We start from the raw sequence: 20,441 nt of genomic DNA, 5'->3' as shown, positions 1-20,441 counted from the left end.
TAGTATACAGTAAGTTTGAACAGGTCTGTGAATTAATTCCAAATCAGTCAAGAATAACAGTAGGCAGTAGTATGAAGGGCTTGTTAAAATCACCAAAACTATATTTTGTATTAAATAAAGTACTGTAGCAACCTTTAAAAAAATGGAAGAAAAAAGGAATGGGGTTAGTTTGTCCCCTGGTCCTCTTAAACTTTCAGGCTATTCCACAGCTTAGAATACAGACACAGAGTAAGCTCTGTAAACAGACTAAGGATGGACACTTTCACAGCACCCCCAAACATTTGAATTGATTGTATTCCCAGAATCCAGGTCCAATGATCACTTGCTTTAAGGGTTGTTATGTACTATGTAACCATTATATACATATATATATATATATATATATATATATATAGTTTTTGTTCTTTTTCTATGTGTATATGTGTATATATATGTATATATATATAGTGTGTGTGTGTGTGTGTGTGTGTGTGTGTGTGTGTGTGTGTATGTGCTCAAAGCTGTGACCATGCAGCAAGCTTGAGCCTATAGGGAACAATGTTAAAAATGGTTTTTGAAGCAAAAAGTGGCACTTTGTGCTCATTTGCATGTCATTTCCCAGAATCCCTTGCTGCAGTGGAAGTGCTGTGTGCTGGGTGATAATGGGGAAAGGCGGGGTTGCAGACCTGCCTAAGACATGCAGATGAGCATACATTTGTATTTACATTTGCATATTTTCTTAGCTGTGGAGGGTTTTTGTCACTTTTTTTACTCACCATAACTTAACTCAGTATTATGGTTGGCCCATCCTTTAGCTTCTTTGCATACCCAGTTAATCAACCCCACACTGATGAGACCCATTAAGGTCGAAACAGCTGTGTAGCGGAGACTGTGTCCCCTTGGCCTTGAGTCATCATCCCTTCGGGGACTAAAGACTCCTACTGCTTTTGGGGGGGCACGCTATTTCGAGCTAAGAGGAGTGATCCTGAGCGAGCGGTGCGGAGCGAGCAGATGCGGAAGTGAGGGGCCGGCGCCTTTGCCTGGTGGGATCGCCTGAAAGAGCTTAACCCACCTGCTGCAATTAGGGTGCTGCACCTGAGCTTATTCAAGGCGGACGATGGCTTTCGGTGGGATGAGGAATACAGTCCGGTTCCTGGTCGAGGAAGCTGAGAGAGACCGTGTGAGACTGCAACATGTGGTGGAGAAAGTCCTTGGAGAGATGCTGGAGCTGGACGAGACAAAGGTGTTCTGCCTCCAAGACTTCCCGAGGCAGGGCATTTATGACCTGACCCTGAATGCAGATGCAGATTGCTGGAACATCTATGAAATGTGCTGTGAGAGGAAAGAGGATCCAAGGCTGTTGGGAATCAGCGTGGCCCCGAGCTTTATGCTGGAGGACAAGCCGCTTATTATATGTATAACCCTTTTGTACAGAAGGAAGACATTGTGTGTTTCCTGAGGAGATATTGTTCTCTGGTAAGGGGAGGAGAAATGTTGAGAAACGCTTATGGCTTTTTTAACGGAAAACGGCATTTTTGGGTGCGGTTTAGGCCTGACCCAGAACGAGGAGGAGTAATGCAACTGCCTGCAAGTTTTGCCATTGGTGGGGAAAGGGGCTTCTTAAACTACCCTGGCCAGCCTGTTTATTGCAGGAATTGTCACAAATATGGACATACCAAGGAGGAGTGTGACAAAGTTGGGACTGTATGCCGCAATTGCGGAGAAGAAGGACACACAGCAATGGCTTGTCGAGTCCCAAAAAAGTGTGACTTGTGTGGGGAACGTGGACATTTAGCACGGCAGTGCACAAAAAGAAAATCTTACGCCCAAGCGGCAAGGGGTAGTGAGCCTGGAGATACCGCAGAGTTTGTTGGACTGATCTTTGGGAAGGGACAGACGGAAGAGGGAAGGATGGACTTACAGAAGGGGGGATCTCAGAAGTGGAGGAAACCCCTGAGTTTCTACAAGGAGAAACGTCAGGAGAAGAAATTGAAGAAACTTTGGCGGGTTCTACAAGCGATATCTTGGAGAAAAAAGAGGAAGATCTCTTCCTGGACTCCTTGGCCCAGAAACTGGAGGTGGGGGGAGGGGAGGAGACGGGAGCAGTCCATCAGAAAGATGCGGGGGAGGGGGAAATACGGTCATTGAGTGTGGTGGAACCTAGCTGGGTGGAAAGTATGGAGTTTCAAGATGCACAGAGGGTGAGGGAAGGTCCCCAAGATGTTTTGGAGGAGGAAATGGAAATAGGAGGAAAAAAAAGCTCAAAAGCGTAAAAATCTGCAAGGGATAGAAACAAAGGAAGATAAGGATAGCCAGAGTAAAGTGGAGCCTAGAGAGGAAGGTGTAGAGGGTAAAGTTGGGAAAGTATCAGGGAAAGTAACCCTAAAAGAGAAAATGGAACATTTTGAGGACGCAGTGGGAGATGTTCTATTTTGGGTGGGTATTTTTCGGAAGCAGCATGGTGGGAGTAGTGAGGAACAGATAATAGAAAGATTAGAAAAAATTATGTACCAAAGAAAACAGCTGACAAAAGAGCAATATGAAGAACTAAAAAAGGAGCATGTGCAGTGGGTTAAAATAAGAGGCTAGGGGAGAGGTGAGGGAGAAGGAGAGTAGCGAGAGCAATAGCGCGTCCTCACAAAAAAAACAGATAAGCGTGGAGGGAACTAAAATACAGAGAAGTGTAAGCGGAGTAAGTGGGAGCGAAAGTGAAGAAAAGGCAGGCCAGAAAGGGATTGCACAGGCGGCAAGTAGAAGTGAGAGTGAAGGGGAAAGAAGAAGAGTAGAAGCAGTTTTAAGTGTGGAAGCTAGAAGGTAATTAAGGGAAGATATGGAACGGCGTTTCAAAGATGTGCAAAGAGAGAGAAAACATGGTGAGGAAACAGCGGCCTATAGGGATATAAGGGAAAATAAAATGAGGTTGGCTACATTAGAAGCTCAGTATGAATACTATAGAAAGGAAATTGATAGACTAAGTATACTGCCTCCGATATTGTCTCGGGAAAAGTGGATAATAGAAATGGATTTGGTTATGAAGCAGATAGAGGTAATTCAAACAGAATTGGGCCTTGGGTCAAAAAAATAGAGTAAAGTTTTTCTTTCGGGATGTAAGAGAAAGTGAAAGTGTTTAGGCGATGTTCCGTAAAAATTGTGGGGATTTTTTGGGAAGTAATTCATGCTTAGGTATTGTGGTGTTTTGTGGTCTTTTTGGCAATGTAAGGAATGTATAGTGATGCTTTCTGTTAAAAAAAAAAAAAAAAAACCTGTCTGTGGGTGGTTTTCTGGGTATGCACCTTAACCCTGGCTGTGCTCAAAGCTGTGACCATGCAGCAAGCTTAAGCCTATAGGGAACCATGTTAAAAATGGTTTTTGAAGCAAAAAGTGGCACTGTGTGCTCATTTGCATGTCATTTCCCAGAATCCCTTGCTGCAGTGGAAGTGCTATGTGCTGGGTGATAATGGGGAAAGGCGGGGTTGCAGACCTGCCTAAGACATGCAGATGAGCATACAGTTGTATTTACATTTGCATATTTGCTTTGCTGTGGAGGTTTTTTGTCACTTTTTTTTACTCACCATAACTTAACTCAGTATTATGGTTGGCCCATCCTTTAGCTTCTTTGCATACCCAGTTAATCAACCCCACACTGATGAGACCCATTATTATTTATATACACACACACACACACACACACACACACACACACACACACACACACACACACACACACACACACACACACACACACACACAGTCTTCAGTATTAGGTGATCCTTTTTTATTTGGACTAACAATTTATGTCATAGGACGAGCTTTCGAGAGTTTTCCTCTCTTCTTCAGGTCTGCAATACTGATATACAAAGGTTTCTATGACTTAGACAGGGATTGGAAAAGAAAAAAAAAGGAAGAATAACGATTTCCAGGCACTGGAAGGGTGTTAAAACTGAGATAAGGAAGGTGAGATTTAGGGATGTGTGGGGGGGGCTGTACATCCAGAGCAGCACAGAGGGGGAAGAGGATGCTGTGGGGGGGGGGGGGGAGTGTGAGAGAAAGGTATGGGATGGCACAATGGCAGGGAGGACCATTACAACAAATTATGGTAGTGTGTCAGGAACCCCATGTCTGCATTAAGTACACTTGTTTTGGTGTCAAAGAGTCTTATCATTCTGAGTTCAAATGTTTTCCGTTCTTGGGTGCGTTTGAACATTCCATTGAGGATTTTGATTTTTAAATCATTTATGGAATGATCTGGTAGTGAGAAATGATGTCCCACTGGTGAGCAGTATCTTCCTTCTTCGTGGTGGAGTATAGAGTTTATATGCATATTCATTCTTCCTTGAAGTTTTTGGCTGGTTTCCCCAATGTAGCATCCTTGGTCACTGAATCATATAAACCACGTTCCTGGATGTGCAGCTGTATGATCCTTTAACACTGAATGTTCTATTGTTGTAACTGGCTGTGTGATCTTGGCATATATGTTTGCAGAGTTTGCAACGTGTGTTGTTGCACGGTTTTGTGCCATTATAAGTGTCTTTATGTTAAAGACCAGCTTGGTAGCCCTGGTAGCCTGTCTGAACATTGATTACAAAAATCCCAGCTCATACTGTATACAGTGCACAACAGTACATTACAATACTAAACACATTGTTAATCAAATATACTTTTAATACATCCTACGTCTCTGGGTATGGGGAATAGAATAGAAAACTGCACTTTATTTTTCTACTTTAATTTATTCCCCACACAATATCTATAGACTTAGCCTGGACTCTGAGAGTCCCCTCACAACCTTATATATGGTTGGAGCACCCATGAACCCCGATATAGGTTCTGGGCTACTTGGGCATTAACTGGGTATCCCCCTTAACCTAGGGACCCCTTATAGTTACAGGGACACTTTGCATACCTTTGCCCCATTTACCTTTCTGGGCTATGCTGAAGCAGGGAACCCTAGCGATAAGTCATGCAAGCATTTTTAAGGGGAGATATTGCCGGGACAATGTGCCTACATGTATCCGAGAATCAGGCATGATTCCTGTGTACCTATTTAGGTGTACCGAAAACTCCAGACCCCAACTACCTAGGCACATACTGACATTTTATCTGCAAAACCCCCCTTGAAATTCATGCCCTAGCAATCCCTGCTCGCTGGCATCCCTGGAAAGGTAAAAACACAACAATTCTTTATTGTCGCACATTACACATTATGCATAGGCAGTTGCTTGGCTCAAGAGCTGACACTCTTGAACCCTAATACTCAGATCAAAGGTAACCAAAACAGGGCTTGACCTTTATTAAGAGCCTGTTAACACCGTCAAAACACACAACAGATGGTACAGATGCGTCTCAGCACTACGGACCGGGCATGCTCCAAGGATGGAATCTTGGGTAAGTCCAAAGATTTCACGAAGCTATCCCACACACACATTAATAAATGGCGTTGATACTTATTTCCCATAATGTTCAGGGCTTTAACAACCCAACCAAACGGAAGTTAGCCTTTACAGACTATAAAAGGAAACACGCTGAAATCCTTTTTCTACAGGAGACACACTTCAGTAAATCAAATGCCCCTAAATATCTGGATAAAGATTTCACCCAGGTTTTCACATCATCAGCAGCAGTCAAAAAACGGGGGGTAGCTATATTATTCCGGAACAGCATTCCGTTCGAGGTGCAGTTAAGTAAACGTGATACAGATGGTAGATACATTATTGTTGTAGGTACAATTAGGGGGCAGAGAATCACGTTGGCTTGCTTATACGCTCCCAGCGAGAAGAGCACGATCTTTTTCGATAAGTTTTTCAGAACCCTGAACTCAGTGGCCCAAGGGAGCATTGTGCTCGCGGGTGACTTTAACATAGTCATGCAACCGCACCTGGATAGGTCAGGGGTTGTAGGTCAGTACAACAAGGGAGCAGGTGTATCTTTACGCCGGGGCCTCAAGACCAACCAGTTATCAGATATATGGAGGGAATTACATCCGGCAGACAGGGATTACACTTTCTTCTCTCACCCCCATGGCTCGTACAGCAGAATTGATTACTTTTTTGTGTCCTGTCAACTGGTTCCTAAGGTTACCCGAGCAGGGATCCATGATATTTCATGGTCAGACCATGCGCCAATAGAGCTAAGGTGCAATAATATCCGAACTGATAGACCTGGGACGAACTGGAAACTTAATGAATCAATCTTAAAAATTCCCGAAATATGTGATGTTATTGGCAACGAGATTGACCAATTCTTCAATATCAATACGGGCTCTGTTGACTCACAGCTTGTCCTCTGGGAAGCCCATAAAGCAACATTACGCGGCACGTTAATAAATATCACAGCCAGACGAAAGAGAGAAAGAGAGTCCAAAATTATTAATCTCCAAAATAAATTACAGACTTTCTCCTCTAACCATAAAAAGAATTTAGACCCCAAAACCTTACAGGAGGTAAAAGATGTCAAAATTGAACTTAACATGCTACTAGCTTCCAGAGCTGACAATTCACTGAGTTGGTCAAAGAGAAAATTTTACGAGAAAGCGAACAGGCCGGATACAATGCTAGCCCGCATGCTAAAGGACAGGCAAGCTAAGTATAACATCCAAGCTATACGCTTAAAATCTGGTACCCCCACGTCTAATCCTCAGAAAATTGTAAACGAATTCGGCTCCTTCTATGAAACACTGTATAACGGTGAAAAAGTGGCACATAACTCTTCAACGAGCGGTGCCCTAAGAGATTTCTTAGCCAGCTCGGAACTAGGGAGATTGACGGACACTGATAGAGCAGTTTTGAATGCTGACTTCACTATGGAAGAACTATCTCAGGCCATTAAAGAACTGAAGCCATCAAAGGCCCCTGGGCCTGATGGATTCTCAGGGCTTTACTATAAGAAATTTATAAAGCTGCTCGCCCCAAGGTTGCTCCGCATGTTTAACGCTATTTTAGCGGGAGCCCCCATCCCCAAGGAGATGTTAAAGGCGTCAATATCACTAATTCATAAAACTGGGAAAGACCCGCTAGACTGCAAAAGTTACCGGCCTATATCATTAATTAACACTGATGTTAAATTATACGCTAAATTATTGGCCAATAGACTTAGTCTCATCCTACCCAGACTTATACACCCAGATCAAGTCGGATTTATCAAGGGCCGGCAAGCAGCGGATAATACACGACGATTTATTGATCTGTTGGATTTGGCAAATAGTAAGGCAACTCAAAGCATGTTGTTAAGTCTGGATGCAGAAAAAGCTTTCGATAGGATAGACTGGCCATATTTAAAAGAGACGCTTGCGACATTTGGCTTTGGAGATCGGGTGAGTGAAGCGATTCTATCGCTGTACTCTAACCCCACCGCCAGGGTCATACACCAAGGCTACCCCTCTCTGCCATTCCAAATAAAGAGTGGCACGAGACAGGGCTGCCCATTATCCCCGCTTTTATTTGCCCTATGTATCGAACCACTGGCGGCACAAATCAGAGGAAACCCAGACATCTCAGGGTTAAACGCATACTCCCAGACCCATAAAGCGGCCCTGTATGCGGATGACATCCTCTTGATTATCACAAAACCCCTTACGTCCCTACCAAACCTCTTCGACCTACTAGATCGATTCTCTAAGGTCTCCGGCTTCAAAATCAATCAATCCAAATCGGAAGCCCTCAACATCAACCTCCCTAGACACATGGAGAAATTACTAAAATTGAATTTCAAATTTAACTGGCAACAAAACCACATAAAATACCTGGGTGTCCACATCACCAAAACTGTAAAAGACGTGTACAATGCAAATTACCCCAACCTGATTCGGACCTTAAAATCTGATTTACGGAAGTGGACATCCAAAAGGATATCCTGGATTGGACGTATCCATAGTGTCAAAATGAACCTACTCCCCCGTATATTATACCTCTTCCAAACTCTTCCAGTGCCACTCAGTTGGAGAGACTTGCACTCACTTCAATCTGAAATCTCCAAATTTATCTGGGGAGGTAAAAAACCGAGAGTAAGTAAATTAAATATGAAAAGATCTGTGGTGGCGGGCGGCCTAGCTGTACCCTGCCTGGTATCATACTACAAGGCGGCACAATTAAGTCAGATTGTACAATGGCAATCTAACCCAAAGTTAAAGAGATGGGTGGAAATAGAAAATGCTGCGTGTGCACCTCTGGAATTGAGCAGCTTAATTTGGTTACCTAAAACGGCGCGAAAATTTACCGCCATGCCGCTCTCCTCGGTGACCAACTCAGTGTCAATCTGGGAGTCTACGAAATTTCGGCATTCCCTCACGACAAAAAATTCCATTGCAACACCCATATGGAATAACCCTGATTTCGCTCCAGGTCTATCAGTCAGTAATATCTCAATCTGGAGACAGAGGGGCTACAATCGAATTAGAGATCTGGAGGGTTATGACAGAAAAATCAAAACATTCGACCATATCAGGGAAGAGAAAGAGATCCCTCACTCAGAATTTTTTAGATACCTCCAGATCAGGGCATTTTATAACAAATTTGCCCCATACCCCCTACTAACATCTTTCGAAAAGCTCTGTCTGGCTGAGGCCGACACGAAGGGACTTACATCTCAGCTATACGGAGAAGTGATCAGTTCTGGTGAACACGAGCAGCAGATACCCTCATTCCGATCTCAATGGGAAACAGATCTGGGAGAAAACTTAGAAGATGAAGAATGGAGCGCCATATATATGGCCACAGCGAAGAGCTCCATATGCACCACGCTCAAGGAGAACGCATATAAAGTCCTAATGCGATGGTACCTCACCCCACTGAAATTATCAAGGTTTGTGCCGGGTTCCTCTCCCCTGTGCCCCCGCCAGTGCGGAGGAACAGCCGACCTGTTACATATGCTGTGGTCTTGCCCACGGATCTCTCCACTGTGGGAGGCGATTAGACATTGGATACAGAGACTGTTTGATCTAACCATTCCCCCAGACCCGTGGTTGTTCCTCCTGAACAGGCCATTGACGGGCCTTTCCAAAGCAAATAACAAACTAATTGCCCATTTTGCAATTGCAACGCGGTGCGAGATAGCAGCATTATGGAAACAATCTGATATCCCAACCATCCCAAAGATTCGGAATCGAATTTGGTTCATTTGCCAGATGGAAAAATTAACGAGTTTAGTTAACGATACTGGTGACAATTTTCTAAAAGTCTGGACGCCTTGGCTGGCACAGACAGATATCCCGGGGATTGAGAGGTCCTCAATATGGCTCTGATAACAGTAGATGCGTTCTCCTTGGGAGGGACATACAGGAGGTATTCTATACACCCAAGACCCCTTATAGCAGCATTATAATATAAGTAATGTGAGAGACGACTTAGCTTGCAAGCATCTATGATGCTTGACACAGGGCCACGTGTCGCATCTACTGCTAACGCACTCCCCCTACCTTACCTCACCCCCAACCTACCCCTCCCCACCCCACCTTGTCCTCCCTTTTCCCTATATTTTTTTTTTTTTTTTTTTTTTTTTTTTTTTGAGTATGTATTGTCTCCCCTTTTAAGTTGAGTTATAAGTGTCTGTTTGTCCATTTAAGTAGAGTCGGTTTGGACTATATGGTCCACACCAAAATACCCGGAAGACCGGGTCCCGAAGCACAGCAGGACCTCGTTGTTACTTACATAGTTGTTAAAATAATGTTTACATACAAGACAAAAGTATTCTGTAATGTATTTTATGCTGTTTTGATTCAATAAAATTTAAGTTATAAAAAAAAAAAAGAGCCTGTTACCCCCTCACCATCACACTGTTTGTTTTCTAACAAAGTTAGAAAACATATCTTTGGTTTATTCACAAGCCAAATGGTCTGCTCATGTGCTTTTTTGTCTAACATGAAGAACTACAGCTCTCAGAAGATAACATTTAATAAGCTATTTTACAACATACATTGATGTAGTCTATTGCAAATACATTGGTAAACTCCCAAATTAGGTAGACTAAATTATTAACATTATTTTTACAGCCACAATGTCAAGGTGATAGATGTAGCAGAAGTTAATACCACCATTAACACAAGAAATAACAGAAAATATTGCCTGTGTAACTATAGTTTTCAATGGAGCCATAATAAGTCTTGCGATAAATATTGCAGATGTGTTTTGTGTGTATTGCAGATATGTGCAGAGCATTTTGTTAAGTTGTGCAATATCTTCTGCTACATCTGTACAGTAAGTATGATATAGCGACCCATGTTCCCATAATTTTCCCCAAATGAATTTATTAAGAATGCATCCATTTTTATTCTTTCTTTTTAACTAAAAATTAATATCATCTTGAAGCTTGTCATTACATAAGCTCAGAAAGATATGCTGAATTTGCTTAATTGAAAACTTGGCTGACATTTTGGGCAGTAGGAAACATGCAATGCAAGCATTGGACCAAATAACAGTTTCACTGTATTTTGAAATGATTACATATTGGGAATTTTTTTTTGCTTTGCACTTATTTGTCTCTTGATTTTTTTTTTATATTTTAAAAGACAGTATTGATTTAAATTCAAAGTATACATTTCAAACACTAAGAAATTGTGTGAGGTCATAACTCAATTGCTCACCTGGCAGAAGCAGAAGTTACTCTAATTCCTCTACCTCTTGCCCCTCTTCCACGATTTGAATCTTCTGATCCATTTAAATAGGACAATTCTCTTAATTGCTCCTGACGAATTTCATCATTGTAATCCTAAATGAAGGCAAAAAAACAGATACACTCAAACTTGCTGCACTTGAGGAGGAACACAAAATATGAATATTTACGTACTTCCTATACAGTGTTATTATTATTGTAACCCTCCCTGCCCGACTCCTAGGGAGCGTGTAGTATTTGGCTACGCAGCATAGTTACCTCAATTCAGAGTGCTAGATTCAGGTAGCTGGCCGAAAGGTAGCAAGGGTGAAAGTTATGGGCGCCAGGAACTTTTGAAGTACAACTCAGTCTTTTTTCAGGTCCACAGGCATGAGGACACCTCACACACATACAGATGCAGTCAGTTGCTTCTCCACCCTGCCCCATATATGTGCGGTGAACCATGGACCAAATGTGAAGCGATCATAACCAAGTGCAGAGCAGGGGGGAATTGCCCATCAGAAGGGGGTGGGTAGTAGGTTGCCCATTGGTTGCCAATGTGGCTATCTGTGCCCTTATTGAGGGCATAGGTAACCACAGTGGCAAACGCATTGTGGTAGAGCTCATTTGTTTCTGGCTCAGTGTGTTACTGTTCCAGTTTTAACTGCCTCAGTTTACTTTGTGTGCACAATACTAGCCGAGTTTGGAGGACCCAGTTAGTCTTAGAGATGTGTCAGATTGCTACATACGGGTAACGCTGCACACGCGAACCCGGAAGTAGCACAGTAACATTGAAACATACGGTCCATCCCAGCATGCGGGATCGATCAGTCTCAGCACGGTATCACTTCAAGACACTACACCAAGGCAGAGTCTACGTTGCCCACTGGACTTTTAATTCTTAATATGTAAGTTACTACTTGCTATATTTTTTGTATTACTGAATATACAATTCTTCACCCTTGGTGCGCTTCTATGCTTCTTTTCTTCTATGATTGATCAGATGGTGAAGTTCCTCTAGGATGGATTTTGGTGGAGGAGGGGAACACTTCCACGAACAGGAGCTGCAAGAGGAGGGAGCTGATCTACTAATGATATTTTAGGAAGCATGAGCGCGGATCCATTCCATCTGACTAATGATATCAACCTCAAATTGACCTATGAGGTCAGCTGGAAGGAGATTAACTTCTTGACCTGAACACCAATGAGGGAATTTATGACCACGATTTATTACAAAAAGATTGCCACAAACAGCCTGCTATGAGCAGATAGAGACCACCCTATATCTCAGATTAGGGGGATACCAACTGGCCAATTCCTAAGAGTATGCCAGAATTGCTCAACAGACATGGATTTTGAAATTCAGGCAGGCATTATGGAAGAAAGATTTCTCAAAAGGGAATACAGTAATAACAATATTTTAAAAAGCCTACCATAGAGCCAAACGAACTTCACATTCAGCCCTTCTGAAAGACAAACCACCTACTGATGATCAACAGGTCATCCGATTGTCAAACAATAGAGAAATTGCAGCGCACCACGATCCAAAGAAGAAGCAGGTCTGGCAAAAATCTATCTTTATTTGAAAGTCATAAAAACAAGGGATGCAGCCCTTCTACGCGTTTCGTGCCTAGCACTTTATCAAGAAGTGCTTTCACACGGTACACAATACAGTTAAATAGCAATGGCTGCCAAATCTCGCGATACCTGTGACGTCACAACTCAACTCCGGCCAATGAAAAAATGCATCCACAGCGCATGCGCCCCATGGCAAGGTGTAGGGGAGTGAACAGCCGTGTGTCAGTCCTCACGTCATCCCTATGGGGACGCCCATTAGGGAGTACCCCGAGGAGAGTGAGTAACCCTGGCAGCGACTACATAAACCCCCGTCCCGCCGGTTCGCGCATGTGCAGGGGTACAGAGTGATGTACATATATAGAAAAATTATATAAACGGGCCAGTATAAGCCCTTAAACTGGAAAACTCTAGTGGTGCCATACTCCCACACAGAGACCCATGAAAAAAACAATCACGGGCTCTATGTTCAAAAGTCAACACAAACCATAGCTGAGTTGTAAAGAAAGTCTTTTTTCCATGAGAGACGTATGACAAAAACAGCAAGCTCAATTGGGCAGCCAGTAACAACATTGACAAATACAGAAATATTTATTAATTAAAATATAAAACACAAAACAATTAAAAATGAAGTATGCAATATACTCGTGTAAAAACAAATATGCATCCTTGTGATGACAATGAGGATGAAAATAGTTTAGATCATAAAGATATTCAATCCATTCTGTGGAGTACCTTAGGAAAATATTAACATGTATATGTGTCAAAATGGAGTGCTATTGAGCGTGGCATATGTAAACAACAGACGACAGAGAAGCCCAATGCTACATCCTACATGACAGAAATACACAGTAAAATACTTATATATTCTCTTGAAATAAGGTCATTTAGTTTAACCCTTTGGCCAAAGCGTTGTAAGCTTGCGAGCCACGTCAAGGCAGACACCTGTTCGCAAGTCCTAACACTACCAGATAGAATACTAATATACCTCTATTAGGATTAAAATTCTCATTTACCTCTATTAGGAGGGAGAAAGACCACAGTGGGTCTATATCCAGCAGAATGAGGAACTTGCAAACTAGGGAAGTGGGGAGGGGCGGGCTTAAAACCTGGGAAGGAGGAGCCACTAACCTCCACCAGCTGGAACAGCTGAGAATGGGTTAACAAAACACAGAACCCCAGCAAGCTCTTTTTGGAAACCCCTGAGCCCCCACAAAATTTATATATGTATATGTGTCAAAATGGAGTGCTATTGAGCGTGGCATATGTAAACAACAGACGACAGAGAAGCCCAATGCTACATCCAACATGACAGAGGGTGGCCAAAGGGTTAAACTAAATGACCCTATTTCAAGAGAATATATAAGTATTTTACTGTGTATTTCTGTCATGTTGGATGTAGCATTGGGCTTCTCTGTCGTCTGTTGAAAATATTAACAAGTATTGTTTTATATAATATTGACTCATACAGGGGATGACACAAGATTCTAGTTAATACATATCCCATTTTAAGGCAATTAATCTTTTAACAACACTATACAATTCAACATAGAATAAGGCAATGCACTGTACCATAAAGAATTTCAATCACTGCAGGTTTAGACAAAGTCTTATCCAATAAGTGATTGCATCATATAGTTACCTGTCCCATTTTAAAACAAGCGATCATATGACAACATTATACACTGTGATACAAACCAAATGATAAATTATGTCATAAAGAGTTTTTAATTTTTATTGGTTCAAACAAAGTCCAATCCAATGAGAGAATTCATTATATGATTACCTGTTTGTATTTACAGTTAAGATATTCTCCAAAAACATTCTTCTAATTACTTATTTATAGTTTATCCAGATCAGATCAAAATCTCTATCTCTTAAGATGTGGTCATGATCATTTCAAAAAGTGGTTAATGCTCTACTCAACATTGATCCCCTCAGGAAATCTAGTTCTTAGAGTGAATATCCAAAAGGACTCTCTGCAATTCAGGGTGTTCACAGTATCCCCCCCTCTCTCCTTCCTTTCAATTTTCTCAATACCTAAGAACGAGAAGTTTTTAATTCCCCCCTTGCTACATTCTGTAAAGTGCTTTGAAACGGATGCTCTAGATCTTTTCTCCGAATTAATCTACAATGTTCCTGCATCCTAATTTTCAAAGCCCTTGTAGTCCTACCGACATATCTCTTCCCACAGCCACAGGTAATTACATAAACTACCAAGGTAGTATTACAGTTAATGAAGCTGTTGATATTATATTGCTTATCCGATTGTCAAGACTTTTAACAAACAGTGGTCTGAACTAAACAACATCCCTAAAACACAACGGCACATTCTGCTGGAGGATGAAGACTTAAGAGAAGTCCTGAAAGCCACTCCAACTTTGACAAGCAGGAGGCCCAACGTAAAGGATCTATGTGTACACAGCAATTTAGAGGCACCTAAGAAATGAAACTTGGCTAACTAAAAATAAGACAGTAGGCACGTATATGTGCCATGGATGTAGGGCTTGCCCATCAATTCTTTCCACCAAGGTGTTCCACAATTGGAATAATAGTACAGCATATAACACCAGAGAGTTTATAAACTGCCTCTCTATAGGTATCATATGCCTTGCAGTCTGTGAGTGTGGGAAGATGTACCTGTGTAAAACAAGGAGACAATTTAGGCAGAGGGTCCTTGAGCATGCTGGCTCTATCAGAAACCATCTGGACACACCAGTTGCAAGACATATTAATAATGCATACTACGGTAACATAGAAATGTTGAAATACATCAGCATTGACCACGTTGACCCGTGCCCCAGGGGTGGCAATTGGGATAAAGCCCTACTTATGCGAGAGTCCAGATGAATTTTTAATTAAAACATCTATCACCTCAAGGACTCAATGAGGGCTTTGTATTCTCACCATTTATCTAAAGTATCTGTATCCCCCAAAATGAGAAGGTGTGGCTCTGGGCAGTCTATAGTCTCCACATATGAAGCCCCTCTACATCCTAGTGGCACAGAAACTGACTCTCTGAACAAGTCCTTGTTAGGTGGCATGAGTAATTACCTATGGCTAGGAGATTTATACCACTCCCTGTACCCCTAATACACACCAGTCACAACCCATCCTCTCCCATACATACTATGTGCCAAACACTGGCAACATCGAACAGTTTAAGAAAGCTGTTTTTGTTATTTTCTCCCTTGTCAGAATACTTGTCACTCTGACACATTGGTCTCCTCACTGCATCATTTTATTCAATGTATGCACATCCTCAGAGATGATTGGCCCACTCATTTGGAGTTGTTGAGTGACTCTCCCTTTAATATATGTGACCTTATTGCTAATTACCTAAATATAGATGCCTATTGGTTCCAGGAGTGTTTACTATCACTTTTATTTATAGTATCCATAGGCTCTAGGACTACATACCATACTCACATTTTGGTGCAGCAGAACTGCTGTGTAAACATTATGATCTCAAGTGAGTGTAAGGCTAAGTCATATACACATTATTATGCAAAAAAAAATCAATATTCTAACAGTTGACACCATCTCTATTACTGTACATTACAATATTCATACTGCCATGTATGCATCTTGTTGAATAAACTATCAACTTTCCATCACCTTTCGTGCACTGTTATTATCCTGAATTACTTGTCGGAATGTAATTATTGATGTCAGTAGTACATGCCAGTTCTCCCATTGGCTTGCGGGATCATGTTGCTTCGTTACCATAGCAATGGAATGCTATTTCAAGCCCCCAAGCTTACATGAAAGCGTAGGCATCAACCTGATCAAGCACTTGGGTGCGAAACGGCCTTCGGCCTTGAGTGCCAGCACTGAAATCATCACTCAGTGCCCAATCCTATTGTTACCCAAGATAATTGCTTTTGTGCAGGAATCACAAACTGTTTTTGAAGTAGATATCTGCACCTGGATACACATTCCATTGAGATTCAAGAAGTGAGAGAAATTGACAAACAAAGGGTTTATTTACTTCACACCCTGATAATAAACATTCATTGGTTATTTTCAGGAACTTCAAAACAGGACTTGTGTTTCCTGAATTAGCATTTGGACCCCAGGGGAAACAAATACACATTCTCCACAGAGATCAAACTACGACCTATCCCCCATTTATTGCCATCATATGACAGATCAGGTATTACTAGGTTTTCCCATCAACTTCAATGAAACACACATAAATTAGTTTGAGCATATTTCCTCAACCAATCAGAACCTCCTATATGTTCAGCTATGGGTTTAGAAACACATTTAAACCACATAAAGGGTATTAGTTAGTCAGGAGAGAATAGTTTTGGAGGGAGAGCTCAGAGAGACCTATTGGAATACCAATAGACATCATTTAAGGTAATTATGATCATAATTCTTGTGCACTTGTAAATTTGTATATATATCTGGATTTTATATCAATGTATTGTTAGATAGGATGAGCTGTATTGTATTGTTTTGTTAGGCCTGTAATAAGTACACACCTTCTAAAGAAGTATAATTAGTACAACCGTGTAATTGTTATATTTTGTTGCTGTTCTAATAAATTACTGTTTATTTGATTGAAACCATCTCTATCCTATCAACAATTCTCATAAATCAGGGTGTGAATGTGTTTCCTATTGGAACACATATCTACACATCTATTTCCTTAAGTAATAGTTCTGCCTGTATTATTATATTAATTCTTATAAGCCAGAGATACTTCTAAAGATGGATAACATATAAATGCATCTATATTCTTATGTCTGGATAAGACTAGAAACATATATTTGCTAGTCAATTCTTATAAGCCAGCAATTCTCATATAGATGGATACGCTATAAATACATCTATATCTATATTACTATACCAGTAAGATGGCTGTGTAACATCAAAAGTGTCACATTTAAAGTGTCTGAAGAGTTAATGTTGGAGTTGAAATTGGAGGTGAAGATTAGAGGAAGATCTGGACTCTGCACAACAACAACAACTTTGCAACTGTGAGAACATTATTTTCTAAATGCTGTGATTATTTGTACTCTTTCTATCCTCCAATAACTAGGAAGTCTCTCCTCCTGCATCTCACTATGCCCTCACTATTGCTTTTACTGTTTACTGTTTGCTCACTCCTTTGTGAATATCGCAGTTCTCTCCAACTTCCCCACTCCACCATTATTTATATACCTCTCTCCCAACAACTTCCTTACCACTCAATAAAAAAAACACCCCTACAAATCCTCTATTCACACCCTCTATTTACTATCATCTATTCTTCCTACTGCTGGGGATTACCGCTAAATCTGAACCCAGACATACACACCTGATCTCACCCACGCCTCCCTGCCATCTCTTCCCCTGTAAATGGTGTTAACCGTCTGATTTAATACTGACTAACCCTAAAACTCACCCCTTAAATCAAGCATCTCAATAGCCTGTAATCATGGCTTTTGTCCCACAGTCACTCCTACCACCCAATTGTGACCAATCACTGTCATCCAACAGCACTTATTCCCTCACCTGCTGTCTCTTAAGGCTCCCATAATACCACTAAGATTGTAAGTTCTTCAGGGCAGGGATTTCCTTTCCTATGGTCTGATTTTGCTGCACTTAGTGTATTATTATAATCCCCCCTACTGTATTCTTTGTGAAGTGCTGAGTACACTTTTGGTGCTATATAAATAAAGACATACAATACAATATTTCTATTTCTGGATAACGCTAGACATATTGTTTCCCTAGTTCCTTCTTATAAGCCAGCAATACTTATATAGATAAATACGTTATAAATACATCTATATTTCTATTTCTGGATAAGGCTAGACATTATCAATAACACTGATGAGGATACACCGACTTGCCACTTCTTGGGGGCACATAAGATAAAGATGGGTCTTTAGAGCAGTTCTGATCTGCTGTTATTCTATCATAGTAAGACCTCTCTACAACCATTGTATGCCCCCACTACAGCTAGTGCTACACTGACCTGTCTACACATCACCAGGTTTGAGTTATACATTGACCTAGTCTAAGCAGGTAATACCAATGTTGTTCAGGGTTTACTATTATTAGACTAAGGTTACCTGAATCCCACCCCACCCACTCCCATTCCCCTCTTTTCTTAACAAGAGACTACACAGGGAGTTAATTAGACTAAGTATTGCTTTGACTACCAGATGCTGGCATAGTTTCAGTACAGCATCTTACAGTGCGGTTAACCACATTTTTGATCCAATTACTCACATTGGGTTCTGAAGTAATACACTTTATTCTTACTTCAAGCCCATGGTGGTTACATTACCACTTACTTTGGCAAATTAAACCCCTAGCTAGAGGATTTTTGATGGGATAACGTTTTCTTTAAAAGGTGTGATTATTCTGGATTTAAATCTTTCCAAATGGATCCTTTTTTCATTTATAAATTCTTTATTGTATGAGTTACTGAGTGTTGTTTGTTTGCATCACACAGGTGGGGCATTTCAACCCCACCCCCACGAGTACTAACTATTTTAGATTTGTGTGCTATAAACACCCAATAAAATTATGTTTTTTTTTTAACCATTCAGCATCTAGGCACACTGATGTTCTAGGCCAATCCGTTATGAATGTACTCCCCTTTAGCCACTATATAACACATTAGATCCTTCTGACATCTATACAGTACTCTCTTTATTTCACGTCAGCATTGTTAAATGTGCCAGTCACATTTTTTGAATACCACCACTATTACTACTACTTGGGATTTGAGTTCAGATTACGCAGAATTCCTTTTTTTGTTTGTGTTTTTGCCTTATCAAAGTATCTATCTATGTTATTCAGGGACGCATCTCCTGTGGAGAGTGGCATGAGAATAGGATAGGTATTCAATACTATACGTCTGTATGTCCTGTAATTGTCTCCTTATATCCTTAATATCATACAGGCTGTGGGATCAGGCTATTCAGGGACAGGGACATATCTTACCTTGGGGGTGGCTAGAAAAGTTCCTGAGAGGGCCAAAATATTGACCTGTGTAATAAAATGTTATCTGTTCACAAGACCTGGAGTTCCTGCAACCATTCTTCTATTCCCATTTTATTGCAGTTCATGCACCCAGGCAGTACATTAATTTTAGTGGAGTGCCATTATAATCTATGACATATATCTTTCCCCCTGGTATTTAGTTATACTATAAAAAAAAAGAGTTTCATTGAGAGATATAAGTTCTTAGTAGATTAAACAAAAAAATCTGTTGCAGGACTTTTTTTTATATGTATGTCTTTATTTATATAGCACCATTAATATACATAGCACTTCACAGCAGTAATACACATGACAATCATATAAATAGCAAATAATACCAATAACAGATCATGGGAATAAGTGCTTCAGACATAAAAGTAGCATTTAGGAAAATGAGTCCCTGCACTGAAGAGTTTACAATCTAATTGATAGGTAGGAAGAATGTACAGAGACAGTAGGAGGGTGTTCTGGTAAGTGCATCTGCAAGGGACCAAGATTAATGTATGAGGTGTATAGTATCAGCCACGGTACTACTCAAATGCTTTGTTAAGCAGGTATGTTCTAAGGTGGGTCATAAAGGTGGATAGAGAGGGTGCTAGTCTGATATTGAGGGGAAGGGCATTCCAGAGGTGTGGGGCAGTCAGTGAGAAAGGTTTAAGGCAAGAGAGTGCTTTAGATACAAAGGGGGTACAGAGAAGACCTCTTTGAGCGGAACGCAAGAGTCGGTATAGTGCATAGCGAGAAATTACGGCTGAGATGTAAGAAGGGGCAGAAGAGTGTAAAGCTTTAAAAGTGAGGAGGAGAATTGAGTGTGATAGGGGATTTGATAGGGAGCCAGGAGAGGGATTTCAGAAGGGAAGACGCTGAGACAGATTTAGGAAAGAGTAGAGTGATTCTGGCAGGAGCGTTTAGGATAGATTGTTTGGGAGACATGTGAGAGGTAGGAAGGCCGGTCAGCAGGAGGTTACAATAATCGAAACGGGAGAGAATGAGGGTCTGTGTCACAGTTTAAGCAGTCAAGCAACACAGGAAAGGGTGTATCTTTGAATTATTGCAGAGGAATATTGTGTATTGTGATGTGTATTGTAAAACAGTTGTGGTATATCTTGTTGTATTTGTTCCATCACATTTCCATTTTGAAGCAAAAGTAGTACTGTACCATATATAGAAGTTGTACATATTTCAAGTTGTATAGTATTGTGCGGGAGTATACAAGAGATTAAAAAGTCTCTCAATCTAGCAGACCAGAAAAACCACACCCAAGCGTGTAGGTCTGTTGGCTGATTGGAAAGGGAAGGTTTAAAAGGCAGGCAACAGAC

At 41.1% G+C, this 20,441-nt stretch overlaps 1 protein-coding gene across 8 annotated transcripts in view; it reads right to left on the bottom strand.

Annotated features, from left to right (window-relative positions):
• The window catches only part of KHDRBS2 (KH RNA binding domain containing, signal transduction associated 2), a 753,630-nt gene that overhangs the window by 176,237 nt on the left and 556,952 nt on the right, over positions 1-20,441 (bottom strand). For all 8 annotated transcript variants that reach the window (XR_012801185.1, XR_012801184.1, XR_012801181.1 and 5 more), the window contains one exon: positions 10,553-10,677. Coding sequence is in view for 1 of the 8 variants with exons in the window: in XM_075598111.1 (XP_075454226.1) it covers positions 10,553-10,677 (125 nt within the window). In the remaining 7 variants the exon portion in view is untranslated. The remainder of the gene's footprint in view (positions 1-10,552; positions 10,678-20,441) is intronic.

Source organism: Ascaphus truei, chromosome 4 (assembly GCF_040206685.1).
Source record: "Ascaphus truei isolate aAscTru1 chromosome 4, aAscTru1.hap1, whole genome shotgun sequence".
Lineage (NCBI taxonomy): Eukaryota > Metazoa > Chordata > Amphibia > Anura > Ascaphidae > Ascaphus > Ascaphus truei.
This window is presented reverse-complemented; position numbering and strand designations above follow the sequence as displayed.